Source organism: Apium graveolens, chromosome 8, assembly GCF_009905375.1.
Source record: "Apium graveolens cultivar Ventura chromosome 8, ASM990537v1, whole genome shotgun sequence".
Classification (NCBI taxonomy): domain Eukaryota; kingdom Viridiplantae; phylum Streptophyta; class Magnoliopsida; order Apiales; family Apiaceae; genus Apium; species Apium graveolens.
Genome location: NC_133654.1, coordinates 217,429,080 through 217,445,726, shown reverse-complemented (window position 1 = coordinate 217,445,726; position 16,647 = coordinate 217,429,080). Strand labels below are relative to the sequence as shown.

At 35.8% G+C, this 16,647-nt stretch overlaps 1 protein-coding gene across 1 annotated transcript; it reads right to left on the bottom strand.

Annotated features, from left to right (window-relative positions):
- Nucleotides 1-3,383: 3,383 nt before the first annotated feature.
- On the bottom strand, nucleotides 3,384-4,247 carry LOC141680336 (FCS-Like Zinc finger 8-like). Its single transcript, XM_074486592.1, has one exon. The coding sequence runs from the start codon at nucleotides 4,245-4,247 to the stop codon at nucleotides 3,384-3,386; it is 864 nt and encodes a 287-aa protein (XP_074342693.1).
- Nucleotides 4,248-16,647: the final 12,400 nt, after the last annotated feature.

The following is a 16,647-nucleotide window of genomic DNA, read 5'->3' as shown; positions in this document are numbered from 1 at the left end:
GGAGGATATCCGATGAAGACACAATCCACAGTCTTAGGACCTATCTTCACCTTCTTCGGTGTAGGGATCAGTACCTTTGCAAGGCACCCCCACACTTTCAGGTGTTGGTAACTTGGTTTCTTTTTCTTCCACATTTCATAAGGACTTACATCCTTATTCTTGCGCATCGTAATATTTAAAATATTATTTGCGCTTAAGATGGCTTCTCCGCACATCGATTGTGGGAGCACAGAGCTTAACAACATCGCATTCATCATCTCTTTCAGAGTGCGATTCTTCCTTTCAGCCACACCATTTGACTGAGGGGAGTATGGTGCAGTGACCTCATGGATTATACTATGTTGTGAACAGAATTCCCCAAACGGTTCAACATATTCACCTCCACGATCACTTCATATCGTTTTGATTTTCTCAGTTTGTTGTGTCTCAACTTCTTCCTTATAGATTTTAAATTTATCTATAGCTTCGTCTTTGCTTTTCAACAAATATACATAGCAGTATTTTGTACAATCATCTATGAATGTAATAAAATACTTGTTTCCTCCTCTTGTTGGAGCGAATTTTAGATCACATATGTCGCTATGTATTAGGTCTAGCACTTTGGTGTTCCTTTCCACACGTTTAAATGATGATCTCGTTAATTTTGCCTCAACACAAGTCTCACACTTATGTTTTGAATCGATAGTAAGTTTGGGTATGTATTCTTTTGCACTTAAACGTCGTAAAGTGTCATAATTTACATGTCCTAATCTAGCATGCCATAAATTAGGAGACTCAAGCAAGTAAGCAGAAGAATTCTTCCTTTCATTATCGTCCTTAACGGATATTACATTGAGCTTAAAAAGCCCATCAGTTAAATAACCCTTGCCTACAAACATACCACTCTTAGACAAAATAACTTTATCTGACTCTATTACAATGCGAAAGCCATGCTTATTCAACAGAGAATCAGACACAAGGTTCTTGCGAATATCAGGCACATAAAGTACATTCTTCAAAGTCAGATTCTTCCCAGAGGTCATCTTCAGGATCACCATGCCTTCACCCTCAATGGTAGAAGTTGCTGAATTCCCCATGTAGAGCTTCTCACCAGCATCGGAAGCTCTGAGGCTAGAGAAAACCGCCTTGTCTGAGCAAATATGCCTAGTAGCACCAGTATCAATCCACCATTCACGTGGATTAGAACCGACCAGGTTCACTTCAGAGACCGTAGCACAGAGGTCTATATCACCCATCTCCTTGGAGATATTCTCTACCATGTTTGCTTCTTTCTTCTTGTTGGGCTTCTTGGGCTTCTTGCAGTCAGAAGACCTATGACCAACTTTATCACAGTTGTAGCACTTCCCTTGAAATTTCGACTTCGAAATCCCTCCCTTGGGTGCCAGCTTTGCCCCTTTACCAGAATTAGCCTTCTTGGGCTTGGAGCTTTGAGCATGCTCCACCATGTTTGCCTTCTCAGTGGCAACGTTAACTTTCTTCTCGGACCCTCTGTTGTCTTCTTCAATACGAAGTCTAACAATAAGATCCTCCATAGACATCTCCTTTCGCTTGTGCTTAAGGTAGTTCTTGAAATCTTTCCATCCAGGTGGAAGCTTTTCAATAACAGCAGCAACTTGGAAAGACTCACTTATGACCATTCCCTCAGCATGAATGTCATGAATGATCACCTGCAGTTCCTGCACCTGACTGACCACAGTCTTAGAGTCTGCCATCTTATAATCAAGAAAGCGGCCAGCAATCCACTTCTTTGCCCCAGCGTCCTCGGTTTTATACTTATGGTCAAGTGACTCCCATAAGACCTTAGCTGTTGGCTTCGCGCTGTATACGTTATACAACGAGTCAGACAAACAATTTAACACATAGTTCCGACAGATGTAGTCGGAGTGCTTCCAAGCATCAGCAGCATACACAGTCTGCATGTTACTCTCAGCAGTGAGCAACGGTGGTTCTTCCTTAAGGAAGCGATCCATATGCAACGTGGTCAGATAAAAGTGCATCTTTTGTTGCCAACGTTTGAAGTTCGTTCCGTTGAACTTCTCAGGTTTTTCAGCATGTGCAGCAGGCACAGTTGGCATAACAGGTGCAGCAGGCACCACGGGTGGAACAGATGGTATGTGCGTCTGTACTACAGGTGTATGCACACCAGTAGGCACCGCAGGTATGATCGGAGGAGTGAATCCTGCCGATATCTGTCCAAGAGGAACACTAAACTGTCCAATGACAGTGTGTCCCACAGGCACATGTCCCGAAGGCACATGTCCAACAGGCGTTTGACCCCCATCAGATCCAGTGATCTGTGCGTTGGGATCAGCCGTCATGTTCATCGAATCGTTCACAGTTTGGTTCTCCATCGATCTGTTACTCAACAAAACAAGCAGATACAGATGTATCAGTCACAGATGTATATAAAAGAAATAGCTTTAAGATTGTTTAAACAATCTGCGATTAATACAAATAATCAAACAAGTGTGTGCGTGAGTAAACGAGATCAAACGGAGGAAGAAAAGATATAAACAGAAGAGAGATCCTCGAGTCCAGTTGAAACTGTCTCCTTAAAGCTATTTCGCCTCTCACCGTATGTGCGAGTCGATAGCCTCCCAGGATAAAACGAGGTAGCGGCGGCGTTACGGATAACGAGCACCTTCAGCGAGCTTGAACGGGCACGAAACTATCACCGAGAGAGAGATTTGTGTTTAGAGGCGAATATGTTTTTGGTGTGTCTAACCCTAACGCCTTACAGGTGTTTATATAGGTGTAGATAGACTTGTGCGCTACTCTTTTCCATAATTAAATATCATTAATTATGGAATCGGTGTAATATTTGCAAGCTACTCTATTCCATAAATAATCTGAAACAGAATCAGATTAAATATATCAAGACATACACCATATCAATTAATCTGAAACAAAATCAAATTAATTTATGCCATAATATTTGAGCCAAATTCTAATGGAAAATAATAATTTCCATTATTAAGAGAATATCATCATATCTCACACATTTTTTAGTCATAATGCTCAAAAATATGACTTACCAATATGGGACTTGTACCCATATTTTCCAACACTTTCCTCTGACATAATCTCCTTGTCGCGGCACTCACCGCTGCAAAAGGCTTTCTCGCCCCTGAAAAACCAATACAAGAAGTCTTGGAACCACAAAAACTAATTTAACCAAATTTAAAACACAGTGTGCTAACACAAAGGCCACTTATTCAATACATGTACCTGACACTTGACAATAATTTGTGATGGAACACCACTGCTGGTGTTATTATTTGTTTGTGGATTTTTTCTTTAATACTTCCAGATGTTTTTATTGATTCAATGGAGCTTCTTCTTTTTTTCATTTTTGCAACTAATTAAATGTAGTTCATAATATTTTATGTATCTAGAATAAGCATCTTCATAAGATAAGAAACTAAAACTAACCTGTACATATAAATGTCAATTCCTTGATCAAGGTTCTTGTTGCAGTTGTAACAGAAACTCAAAAAGCTTTCAGAGGTATAACTCGATGATCGGTCAGCAGGAAAACCATTTCCCTTTTTTAGTGATGCAGACAGTCCAACAATACCACAACAGCTCTCAATAATGCAATCATCGAATATATGAGTGGTCCTCGGATTAGGTCCATACGCAATAACACGGGTATAGTCCTCTGAAAGCTCCAACTCATCAGCAGAGGAAGAACTTGAGAAAATTCTCGGAGACTCTAAGTTCTCAAGGCAAGATTTTGAAGAGCCAAACGGCGATATCTTTGATGAACACGAAGGTGAAAAAGAACTTATAGGGGAGTTCTTAGTTCTTGTGCTAAAATCCCCAGGAGACATTGGAGAATTAACACTAGGGGAAAGAAGAGACGGAGAGAGGGAAGGAATTCGAATCTTTAATTGTGATCCAAACAAAACCATTCGGCTTTCGGATTTCAATAACTTAGTGTCAGATAATTCATCAGTTAGAACATCAAATAGGCCAAGAGCTCTCTTTGAGTTGAGTATATCCCAATGATTCCTATATTCAGGTTTCGAGGTTCTTGGATTTTTACATTGACTATCAGAGCAAAAAGGAGTTTTGAAAGCAGAAAAATATCTGCTGTCAAGAACTGAAGTTGGACTCATCATTGTATCTGTGTCAGTAAAACCCTTCGAAGCAAAGCTAGTGAACAACCTTGGTGAACTGAATATAGATGAGGAATGCTTTTTACATGAATCTGAGGGAGATGCAAAAGAACCATTATCTGCCATTATATTAGCTTACTTGGTAGCTTTGAATCACTTTCTTCGCAATATTCTCTGTATCAAAAAATATTGCAAGTAAACCTCAAGTTCCACCTCACATTAAGTTGAAGAGTACACACCAATAACCAAACCATGTATCATCATATATGTCAGTGTGTATACATAATAACACAGTGTATGAGTGTGTGTGTGTGTGTGTGAGAGAGAGAGAGAGAGAGACCTGAAATTTCAATCAGAAACCACCATGATACAATTTGCAAGAGTGAGAAAAGCCAAACCAACTTTAAGCTGAGCAAGATGGGAGTAAAGTTGACAACTTTAAGTTGTAATCTTTTGGCTTTTGGGTCCTATTACAAAGTATACTACTCAAAATTAGGCTTTGTATCAAAATCAAAAACATTTATTTTGCTTTAAACAGCCAATAAACTAAACAAAAAACTATACACAATTTTCTTATTATTTATCATTCTTTATTGATTGACCCCATTTCCATGCCCCACATTTTCCCCATTTTACTCCCTTACAGCAACAACAACGCCGTTGTTTTGCTGGTTGTTTGTCTAGGTGGCAATGTTGTCTAGCACTGGAGTCATTGATTGTTTAGAATATTGTTACAATTTGTTGTTCAAAGTGAACAACGGTTGTTTGGATTTTAAACTAATTATTTTATTCTTAGCTGACTCACTCAATCACCATCCATGCAGTGCTAATTAGGATTGGAGTAAAAAGTTGTTAGAAGTGAGTTGAACGAGAGATAACATAAAATACTAATATTTTGGGTTTAGTGGAGGAAGCAAACAACATTTTTGGTTGTTTGCACTAAAGTTGCTCTTATATTTCTTTTGCTTTTATTCAGCTATTGCCTATTAATACTTCATAGAATCAAACACCTATCAGTAAAGACATACAAACAGTCCTCAGCGTGTCATGATTATTCATGACCAATAATACCACTTAATATGCAACACAACAAAAAGATCACAAGCTTCTGGTTTTCTTATATGTATTTTGGCATAAACAAGTTTGATAGAAAAGATTCATTCCCTTACATATAAAATAACAAAAATTAAAGATTATTCAAATCAGTACTAAAAAAAACGGGAATCGGATTTGGTTCGTGTAGGCACCATTCAGGGGATTAATAGAGTAATTGAGAATTAAACAAATGATAAATCGGGTCGGAACTAATTTAATATTATTTTTATTTATAAATAATAATACATGTAATTAATTTACTATTTTCATTATATATATAATTTCTATAAATATTTATACAAATAAATTTAAAATATAGAATATTTTTATATTAAATATAATTATTAAGATCTAACTTATGAATTGAGATAAATTTGAGATAAAAATTTAATAAAATTTATTATTTAACCATTTAAAATAGTATATATATATGTTTACGAGATTATTATTTTTCTAAAATTTTTTACAAATTTATATTTTTTAATTTTTCTAAATATATTTTCAAAGTTTTACCATTGAGACCGATTTTTGACCGATTAACCCGATTTTTGATCGATTGATCCGAATTTTTCTGATTTTTGTAAAAATAATTTCCGACTCGATTTTCGCTTTATTAGTTCGATTTCCTACCGAACAGCAATTAATCACCGATTAATCCTGATTGATCGCCAACTTCTAAAACACTGATTTCAACTAAAAAGGACATTAGAGACAAAAATTGCCTCATTAAAAAGTCTATCAATTGACAATTTTATTTTCAAAATATGCTTTTTATATTAGAAAAAGAGCACTTATAGACATTTCAAAATGACTACAATTTTTCCCAAATAATACATGACATTATACTGTAGTATTAATAATACATAAGAATCCTAATTTATTAAGAAGATCCAATTTATACTATATTATCTATATTATAATAACAATTTGTAGTTTGGTTAACTCCTCATTTTGATTATCATTTACATCACGACCGTCGCATCTTCTTCATCAAATAATCAGAGCCGTTAGATTCACATACTAAAAAAATACACTCCACAAGTTCTTAGGTTCGAATCCCGTCAACAACAAATATTTATATTATTATTTATAAAAATACATATAAGTTCTCAGGTTCGAATTCCGTTAACAACAAATATGTATATTATTTATAAAGATACATATAAATTTTCGGATTCGAATCTCACTCACCAACAACAAACATTTACATTATTATTTATGAATAAAATCTCATCAATCATATACTATTTATACTATTTGAACCTAACTTGAAATTATAATTGTATAATCATTATTTAGTATTTAATTATTTATATAGAATTTTAAAAAATTATATGATATAAAATTAAAAATATATAAATATTAATCAAGACATGTGTATCGCACGCGCCGTATTAATTTTGTTAACTCCAAAAAATTCTAAAAGAATGCAACACCTGTGTATTCACTGCAAATGCATTATTTAAGTCCTGCTCATTTCTTAATTGTTTGCTGTGATTCTTGATATGATTCCCCTGTATTTTGATGGGAGAAGCACTAGATGACCCCATAATTAATTAAGAAATGATACCACATGATCTGGTTCCTCTACTAAATTTATTTAGTAGGAACTTGTACTATCGATTTATTAAGACATTGGATCCTTGCAGAATGCAATGAAATGATGTGCACTTTGATTGTTCCAAATATATACAGGGAAGGGTCCTGTTTTTTTGTCACCGTGATCAAATTATAATTTCGGTAAAACTGTAAGACTACTCAAAATCTCTTGACACTTTACGAAAGAGGAGAGGGTCATTTCATTTTTGAATTTTGCAATTCGGGATAAAATTTGAACCCGATAAGTTTTTAGAAAAATGCTAAGGGTATGTTTATTTACAGAAAAAAATTTCCAGTTTTCATTTTTCAATTTTCTAAAATTTTCACACTTTTCTATTCATAAGAAAATTATTAAAAATGAAAAAACATGTTAAAAATTAACTTAAACAAAAGAAATAGAAAATATATATGAGCACTTCTCAATTTAGAATATATAATTATTTTATGTAGTCAATGAAAAATTGTAAATAATGTTATTGTCAACAAAAATATTATAAAAAACTTGGTTTTAAATTATTTAATTATATTTATGTAGTTTTCAATATTTATATTATATATATCATCTTTTATGTATAAATTTGAGAAATATTACAAATTATGACTATTTCATAATTATTTAATGACTATTTGACTATTTCACCTCCTAATAAGAGGTGAACATAAATATCCTACTTTACATATTCCCACGTGTCATCTAGTGAGCTCTTGGTCAACATGCGGTATACGGTCATTGTCAATATACAATTACGAGAGCTACTTCATATTTCTGAACTTGTTTATTTAAACTCAATATTATTAATAATTCTTGTAATGAGTCTGTTTAGAGCTCGTATCCATATTTGGGCATAACTACCCCCATTTTATGTTGTCATTATAAATGCAATGTGGAATAAAAAAAAGTATAATTCCTCTTTGAAGTGACGTATGGGAAATGTCAAGTTTGCTACTCTGAATGAGCATCTAAACAGGAAGCTTCTCCGATTGACCCTTAGGAGCTGAAAAGTGAACCTTTATCACAGGATCACACCCAAACAATTTCTCAAACTGATTACCAAAGTAGGGCAAGGACTCTAGCCTTCTTTCATCTTCTTCTAATGCAATAGCTCAAACCTAAGCCAATTTAAGGCTATTATGCGTTATTGACGTGAATTATTGGTCTATATTTAAAATTATGGAGAATAACATTGTGATCACAGAGCTCAACTTTGGGAGACCTCTTTCACATAAGCTCCACGCCATAAAAATATTATATATTGGTTGCTTCTAACTCCGGACCGGAGAATGAGGTTTACATCAGGAACTTAAGGAGGGATCTCCACAAGGAAACCAAAAACTTGAATGATTTAGAGAGGTCTTGTATAATTTAGGACCATAATCTTGATCTCTTACAAATCGGCCTCGTACCGCAAGATGTAGGCCTTAAAATTGCTTCATATACAATGGTTAGGTGGCCTTGCATCATTGAAGGTTGGCTATTTGATAATAGGTCTTTATATCTTCACCTTCTGGTAAAATATATGTTGCAAATAAGATCATTTTATTTTATAGCTCCTATTGACCTCACATAACAGACGGTGTCCCTAACTTCATGGCACGTGATATTAGCATGGAGACCCTGCATCATATGTGCTAACCTCGAGAGACTCGCATCGTCTAATGCAGATTATATTTTTTTTTAATTTTTCCAAGTGTTTTAAGATAACTGATTGAGTCTTCAAATAATTCTCCTTGCTGACAGATTGACTTTAGCATATACATTGAGATTGATTCATAATGTATAGACTTATAGACTGATCGATTGCAAGATGTCAAATTTGCAGCCTCGTGTCGTTAGATGTTGGCCTTGCCCTAGAATTTTTAATATCATATTGGAGGAGGTATTTTTGTAGTACCACTACCCCGATCCCTTGTTATCATTATAGAAAAAACAAAATATCGTAGTGCTCTTTTTGTGATATTTGAGTTAACACCATATGTCCAACATTATCACGGCTCACATAATCTCTTCAAAGCTATCCTGGGGGCATGAGGCCTCATCAACGCTACCACATAGGTGATTTTTCACCGATGTCTTCATGTAAATTATAGATGCGACGAAATAACAAAATATTATAGTGTTCTTCTTGTGCTATTTGAGTTAACACCATGCGTCCAACATTATCACGGCTCACATGATCTCTTCAATACTATCTCCGGGGCATGAGGCCTCCTCACCACATGGGTGATTGCCACCGATGTCTTCATGTAAATTATTTTTAAGTAAGTTCCCTCTTCTCTATCCACACACCTCGGTAACGATGTGTTGTAGCCTCCCTTATAGAGAAAATTATCATAAATAACATAGAAGGTCATTTGTTACTTGATATTTCATGTTTCCATCTTATTTTTAGGTAGATTCCTTATTTTGACATAGTCTCGGAGAGGGTCATCAATGTAAGTCTCGGGGTCTCTATCTTCATGGTGAATTCATCAGACACATTAGCCTTGACTTAAAATTTCAAGGGAAATAATTCCAAGTAGTATGGCATCCCTTTGAGAGCCCAACTTTTCCAGTACATCTGCCTCTTAATTCTAATCATTTGGTATGATATCCACCATGTCTTCATTGAAGAACTTGATGAGTCTTTCGCAACAAATATGAGGAGGCACAAACCTGAAATCGTTGTACACATTGAGATCAACCACCTTCATCTCCAGAGCTAGCTTGAGGATATTGATAAGAGCCATATCAACATATAAGGCCTACTAGGGGGAACATGTGGCACGTTCTCGAGGGATTCCACTCCTTTTAAGATCTCTATGAGTGCCCTAGAGTCATCCTTGAAATGCGACGGGAACTCAAGCATGAAGTTGACTAATATTTGACCCTTAAAAGTGCCTTGAGGCTAATATGCCACATCAAAGTGCCATAACTCCACACTTTACTTGAGAGGGGGGACCTAGGTGTGCCTTAATTTTTAAGAAGTCTCTTCACACTCATACGCATCAATGCTACTTTGGGCATAAGAGTTCATCATCACTCAATTCAAGTCTTTGTAATAGTCCAAGTATGGTGGGTTCCTCGAATCTTCTTCTAAATTCTGACATTGATGAGGGTCAGAGCTCCTTAGAGGGAAGTAAGGCTAGTGCACCCGTTCGAGTGGTGAGCTCGAATCCCTTAAAGAGGTGAGCCTGAATCCTTTATGTAGGTGAGCTTGAATCCTTTGGAGAAGTGAGACTGAATTCTTTACCGAGAGAAAAGCCTGAATTCCTTAGAGAGCTGAGCTCGATTTCTGCTGGAGAGGAGAGCCTGAATACCTGGGCGAGATGTAGAGAGACCGAATCACTGCTAAGCCTGATCCCTAATAGAGAGGTGTGCCCAAAACCCTTAGAGAGGTGAGTCCGATTATCTGATAAATGAGAGAGCCCAAATTCTTCTAGAGAGGTGACCCCACTTCCGCTAGTGTGAAGAGTCTGAATTCTTGAGAGATATGAGGAGAACCCGAATCACTGTGAGAGATGAAGAGATCCTGAATCACATCTAGAGAAGCATGCATATCCATGTTATAGAGGTGAGTCTGAATCCCTTTAGACAGGAGAGCCCGGATCTCTGCTAGAGAGATGGGCTGAGGCTCATACTTCATCAATGCTACCTCTGGTACAAGGGCTCCTTAGTGATAAGTGAATTTTATATCTATTTGGAGCACTTCATTACAAGTTTAAGTTGGTGTTTTGGACTCAAGTTATTGGTATTTTTGATGTATTTTTGTGTTATTGCATTTCAGGCGTCAGTTAAAGAAAGAAAGAAGATTTTCGAAGAATTATGCTGGAAAAAAATCAGAATTGGAAGCCTAGGCCATTCTAAAGTTGTAGAGAATCTCGTTAGCTTCGCGTGGGCAGTTGAATCTCCTAATTCTGACGAGTAGAACTCAAGATACGGCCAAAAGAAGAATTGTCAGAATTTTTCCAAAATGTCAGCGCGGCCGCGCCAGAAACAGCGCGATTGTCTATGGAATTCTTGAAGTGGATACAACTACGGCTATTACTGTTCAACTAAAGGCGTTGTCTATGAAGATAGATTCTAACTATGGAGTTCATAAGAGGATGAGTGTTTGTGAGCTTTGTGCAGGTTCGCATGCGACGGAGCAATGCTCTATATCTAGTGAATCAGCTCAATTTATGAGCAACTTTCAGAGATCGCAGCAACCAGTTCCAAACACTTATCATCTTGACAACTGGAATCATCCTAACTTCAGCTGGAGCAAAAATCAGAATGCAGTACAACAACCTTATCAGCATTTTGGATCCAATCAATTCAATCCTCTTGGTTTTCAGCAACATTATGCACCAATTCAACAACTTCAACTTCAACACTACCCGCATGGAAGTGTCGGTCAATCTGCTAATGAAAAATCTGAATAGGAGGAGTTGAGGCTTATGTTCAAAAACCAGGCTCTTATATGCAAAAGCCATGCCGAGTCTATCAAGACTTTGGAGAATCAAATTGGGCAGATTGCCAATGCTATGTTGAATCGACAACCTGGTACACTCCCTAGTGATACGGAAGCCAATCCAGGTAAGAGGGAAGTCAAAGAACAGGTGAATGCCATCACATTGAGGTTTGGAAAGGTCCCGAGCCCCCAAATTTAGCAAGATGAAGATTCTGAAAATTCTGTCCAGAATGCAGGTGCGTCTACATCCTTACCAATTCCAGAAAATGAGATTGTAGCTGAAACAGTGGTGTTGAAGGATGCTGAGGTGGAAACAAGGAAGAAAACTGTTGTCAACACTCCTCCTGAGGGTAATACAGGGGAAAAACAGTTATATCCTCCACCTCCTTTTCCTAAGAGGCTGCAAAAGCAGAAGTTGGATAAGCAATTTCCTAAGTTTTCGGAGGTGTTCAAGAAACTTCATATCAACATACCTTTTGTTGAAGCTCTTGAACAAATGCCTAGCTATGCGAGGTATATGAAAGGTATTCTCTCACGGAAAGTGAAGCTCGATGACTTAGAGACCGTTGCTCTAACGGAGGAATGCAGTGTTGTGCTGTAATAGAAGTTGCCTCCGAAGCTTAAAGATCCTAGAAGTTTCACTATTCCTTGCACCATCAGAAACTTGTCATTCGACAAGTGTTTATGTGATTTGGGAGCTAACATCAATATGATGCCCTTGTCTATCTTCAAGAAGCTTGGTCTACCTGATCCGAAGCCGACATATATGTCCTTACAGTTGGCCGATCATTCAATTACATATCCGCGAGGCATTGTGGAGGATGTGTTGGTCAATGTGGACAAACTTATCTTTCCTGCCGATTTTGTAATTCTTGACTTTGAGGAGGATAAGAAGATTCCCATTATCTTGGGGAGACCATTCTTAGCTATCGGCCGAACTATGATCGATGTGCAAAAATGAGAGTTTACAATGAAGGTTCATGATCAAAAGGTCACTTTTAATGTGTTCAAGGCAATAAAGTTACCCACAGTTAAGGAGGAGTGCTTTAAAGTAGAGTGGGTCGACTCTGTCATGAATTCAGAGCCTGAGCAATTGCCAAAGTCAGATACCTTAGAGATCCTTAATAGGGGAATCAGTTATTGAAGATGAAGAAAGAGCAGAGCAAATTTAGGTTTTGAATGTACCTCCGTGGAAGAGGAAGTTGGATATGCCATTCGATTCTCTTGGGTTAGCAGAGCTGAAAATTTCTCAGGAGCGTTTTGAACCATTTATTGAAGAAGCTCCCACACTTGAGCTCAACCGACTGCCAGATCACTTGAGTTATTCATTCTTAGGTGCACCCCATGATAAGGGGTTGGGATATATTTTTGATGATGTAGAAAATGGCTGGACGGATATTCCTGTGCCTACAGAGGGTTCTTCTCATGTGCAACTGTTAGGAATATGTTGTGAACTTGATGATAAATGATACAAAACACCTTAGTAGATTTAACTTAGTGAATTTTGTAGCACTCGACGGATGATCAAATATAGTCCCGACGGATGATTCAATATAGTCCCGACGGATGATGATTTGACATTCATCGAGTGAGTAGCTTATGTAATAATAAGTATTATAGCACATTTCTGCAAACAACTTTGTGTGGATTCTGTAGGAGCTTATGAGTCATGTTGACTACTAGTAGATATGCAGAATATGTTGATTAATTGTAAATATGAGATGTCTTGTAATTCTGCATAAGTAAAATGGAGTCAAGTGTCAAATAGCTACCCGACGGATGATCAACAAAGCTACCCGACGGATGATTAACAAAGCTACCCGACGAATAACAAGAATGTACCCGACATATGATCAATTCAAATATTTGTTGACAGTGACAACACAGTCACATGCGTTGGGTGTTTGCAAAAGGAATGTGACCGCCTGTTTAGCAGAAAATTGAGAACAAATAAGCATTACCACTTCCATGCAAGTTATGAAGATTTTCAACGATGCTGGAATAGAGTAATGAATCAGCATGAAGTTAGACTTGATATGTTTTGTTTTATTATTCTGTCTTATTACCATGTAAACTTGGTGATATATAAACCAAGTATAGCTAGTAGAACAAATTTAACTAAGCAAACAGATTTTAGGAGAGAAATATAAAAAGCTATATTTGTCAAGAATTTCTCTGTAGTTTGTTTGTTCAACTTGTAAAGCAACTGTGAGCCAATTTGAGCTTCACATAATTCTCAAATCGATATATATATATATATATATATATATATATATATATGGTGGATACATTCAAATCCACCAGAAAGTTTTAAAGACTTGTGTTTTTATTATTTTGTGTTTGATTTATTTAATCCTTTCATTCCGCACTTTGCAAATCAAAACACATATATATATATCTGTCGAGTTAGAACTGTTTTACAATCTTGAAAAAGTAGCCAGAACCCCTTCTGTAATTCTTGTTGTATTTTTAGGGAATAACAATTGGTATCAGAGCAAGCTCTTGAAGTACAAAGAGTGTAAAGATCACAACAAACAGCAAGATGAACAAGAAGGATGTTGGAGTTAAAATTCCTTTTCTGGACAAAGACAATTATCACCACTGGAAGGTGAAAATGCATCTACATCTTCTTTCTTAAGATGAGGCCTATGTGGATTGCATAGATAGAGGTCCTCATGTTCCAATGAGAGCTGCAACAGACAATGAACCATCTGTTCCCAAGCCTAGGCATGAATGGTCAGATCCTGATATTGAGCAAGTCAGGAAAGACAAGAATGCCATGAATATATTATTTAATAGAGTTGATGGTGATATGGTTGATAACATCATTAACTGCAAAACATCCAAGGATGTTTGGACACTATCCAGATTATTTGTGATGATACTGAGTAAGTAAGGGAGAATAAGATGCAGCTGCTAATTCAGTAATATGAGCACTTTCATTGTGAAGATAGTGAGTCTCTCACTGATATTTTTAGTAGGTTTTAAAAACTACTAAATACTCTGAAGTTGCATGGAAGAGTCTATCAGACAAAAGACTCTAACCTCAAGTTCCTTAGATCTCTTCCAAAGGATTGAAAACCAATGGCAGTCTCATTGAGAAATTCTCAGGATTACAAGGAGTTCACCTTAGGGAAACTGTATGGCATCCTGAAAACTTATGATCTTTAAATAGAGCAAGATGATAGGATGGAGAAAGGAGGGTCCATAGTACTAGTTGCTGAGTTAGAGAAAGAGAAAGATATGAAGGTAGAAGCTGTTAAGTCTACATCAAAGGTCTGGGAAAGCGAGGGCAAAGGGCTGGTAGCTGAAAATGAAGATCATTTGAGCCAAGATGACATGGATGATATTGATGAGCATTTAGCATTCCTTTCCAGAAGATTTGCCAAGCTCAAGTTCAAAAAGAATTTTGGAGCAGCCAAGCCAAGTAAAAACATGGTATTTTTATTGTGTGCTCTTGAGCACGAATTAGGATGATCTATAAACTGGTATTTTTATTTAAGTTTCCCTACAAATAGTCAAGTAGATTTAATATTAATATTAACACCAAGATTTATACTTTTGATTTTATCAAACTCCGTTGAACTAATTCGACCATCTTCTAAAAAATCAGACATAACCATTGGAAAGAAAAATAGTAGTTAAATTGTAGACTTAGCTTACTTTAATATCTAAACACCATACTTTAGCGACCAATTTTGAAACTACCACTTTCTGCCCAACAAAAGAAAAACTGTTACCGCTCGATTCCAATCTTTCGCCTTCAACTGCAGTGTATTATCACATCATACGACCTTATAACCCAATCCCAACCAAACTTTTTTTCACCATCACAAAATCATGTTTCACTCCCTCTGAGCTACAGGCCCCACCCCGTCTCCACCGGATCTGTTCCTGGGATTTTGTTCTACGTCTTCCTTAAATTTTAAATTATTAGTAATATAAGCTCCGTGCGATGCACGGATCTTGGTTAAATATTTATATATTTTTATTTTTATTTTATATAATTTTATTAAAATTCTATATAAATATTAAAATACTAAATAATGATTAAATAATTATACTTTGATTATGTATAATTTCAAGTTAAGTTCAAATAATATAAATAGTATATGATTCATGTGATCTGTGTAAATGTTTGTTGTTAGTGAAATTCAAATATGAAAACTTATATGTATTTTTATAAATAATAATATAAATGTTTTTTGTTAACGGGATTCGAACCTGAGAACTTATATGTATTTTTATAAATATTAATATAAATGTTTGTTGTTGACGTGATTCGAACCTGAGAACTTGTATAATGCATTTTTTTTAGTTTTTGAATCTAACGGTTCTGATTATTTGATGATGAAGATCCGACGGTCAAGATGTAAATGAATAACCAAAATGAGGAGTTAACCAAACTACAAATTATAACCCATTCCGGTTATTATAGTATAATAATTAAGTATATTAATTAGTTAAATATGAGATGCATAAGAAACAAAAATAATGGACACCTTTCCCTTGTCTTATTCACTTCCAACTCTACTTGGTACTTTCTTACTTACTTCGGAAGTCTATCCTCAGAATAATCCATCCTTCCGTTTCTTCGACTCAATCCTCCCCCTGTCATCATTCGGCTTATTTGCCTCAACAAGCTATTACAAACACTATAAAATCCGTATTCCCTGCATTTCAGCAATATTTTCCTCTCTCAGCGGCCTATCAACATACTTAATTGTCAAAATCGAATCTTTCGGAACTTGATCGCGAAAATTCCCCATATAAATTTCATTTTCACAATCTACAATGCCTAAATTATTTTCGGGACGATACTCTTTATTTTTACTAGATAAACAAATTCAATAACATCTGTTAAAGCGATTTTATCATGAAAATAATAGATTAAATATTTTTTATCGACATGTAATATCTGGAATCTTATATGCAAAGACGTAGCAGATATAATCGGGGTGCTTTGCTTAAAAATTGGTTAGGAAAAATCTCAGATTTGGAGAGTGCAAAAATTCTCGTATTTAGACCGGAACTGATTTTGACAACGCAAGAAAAGATGAATGAGTTGCCGAACAGGAAGTGATTGTAAACTCAAAAAATTTGACTCATTGAGTTGCGGAAAGTGAAGTATCCAAAAATAGAGAGAGAGGCTCATGTGTATTTAATTTTTTCTTTTTTTATTACTTTTTATGTAGATGTTTACATATATTTCAATTTTTTTTTAAATTGTGATATGTTTTTATTTTATTTGGTAGAAAATAAATTTTTATTGATTATTTTGTATAAAAATTTTGATTTAATTATTGTGTATGTAAAAAATGATTGTGACTTGAAAATAGCCACGCAGATCAAAAACTATTTTTTTTCGTAAAAAAAATTGCACTTCAAAGGAAAAAAAGAAA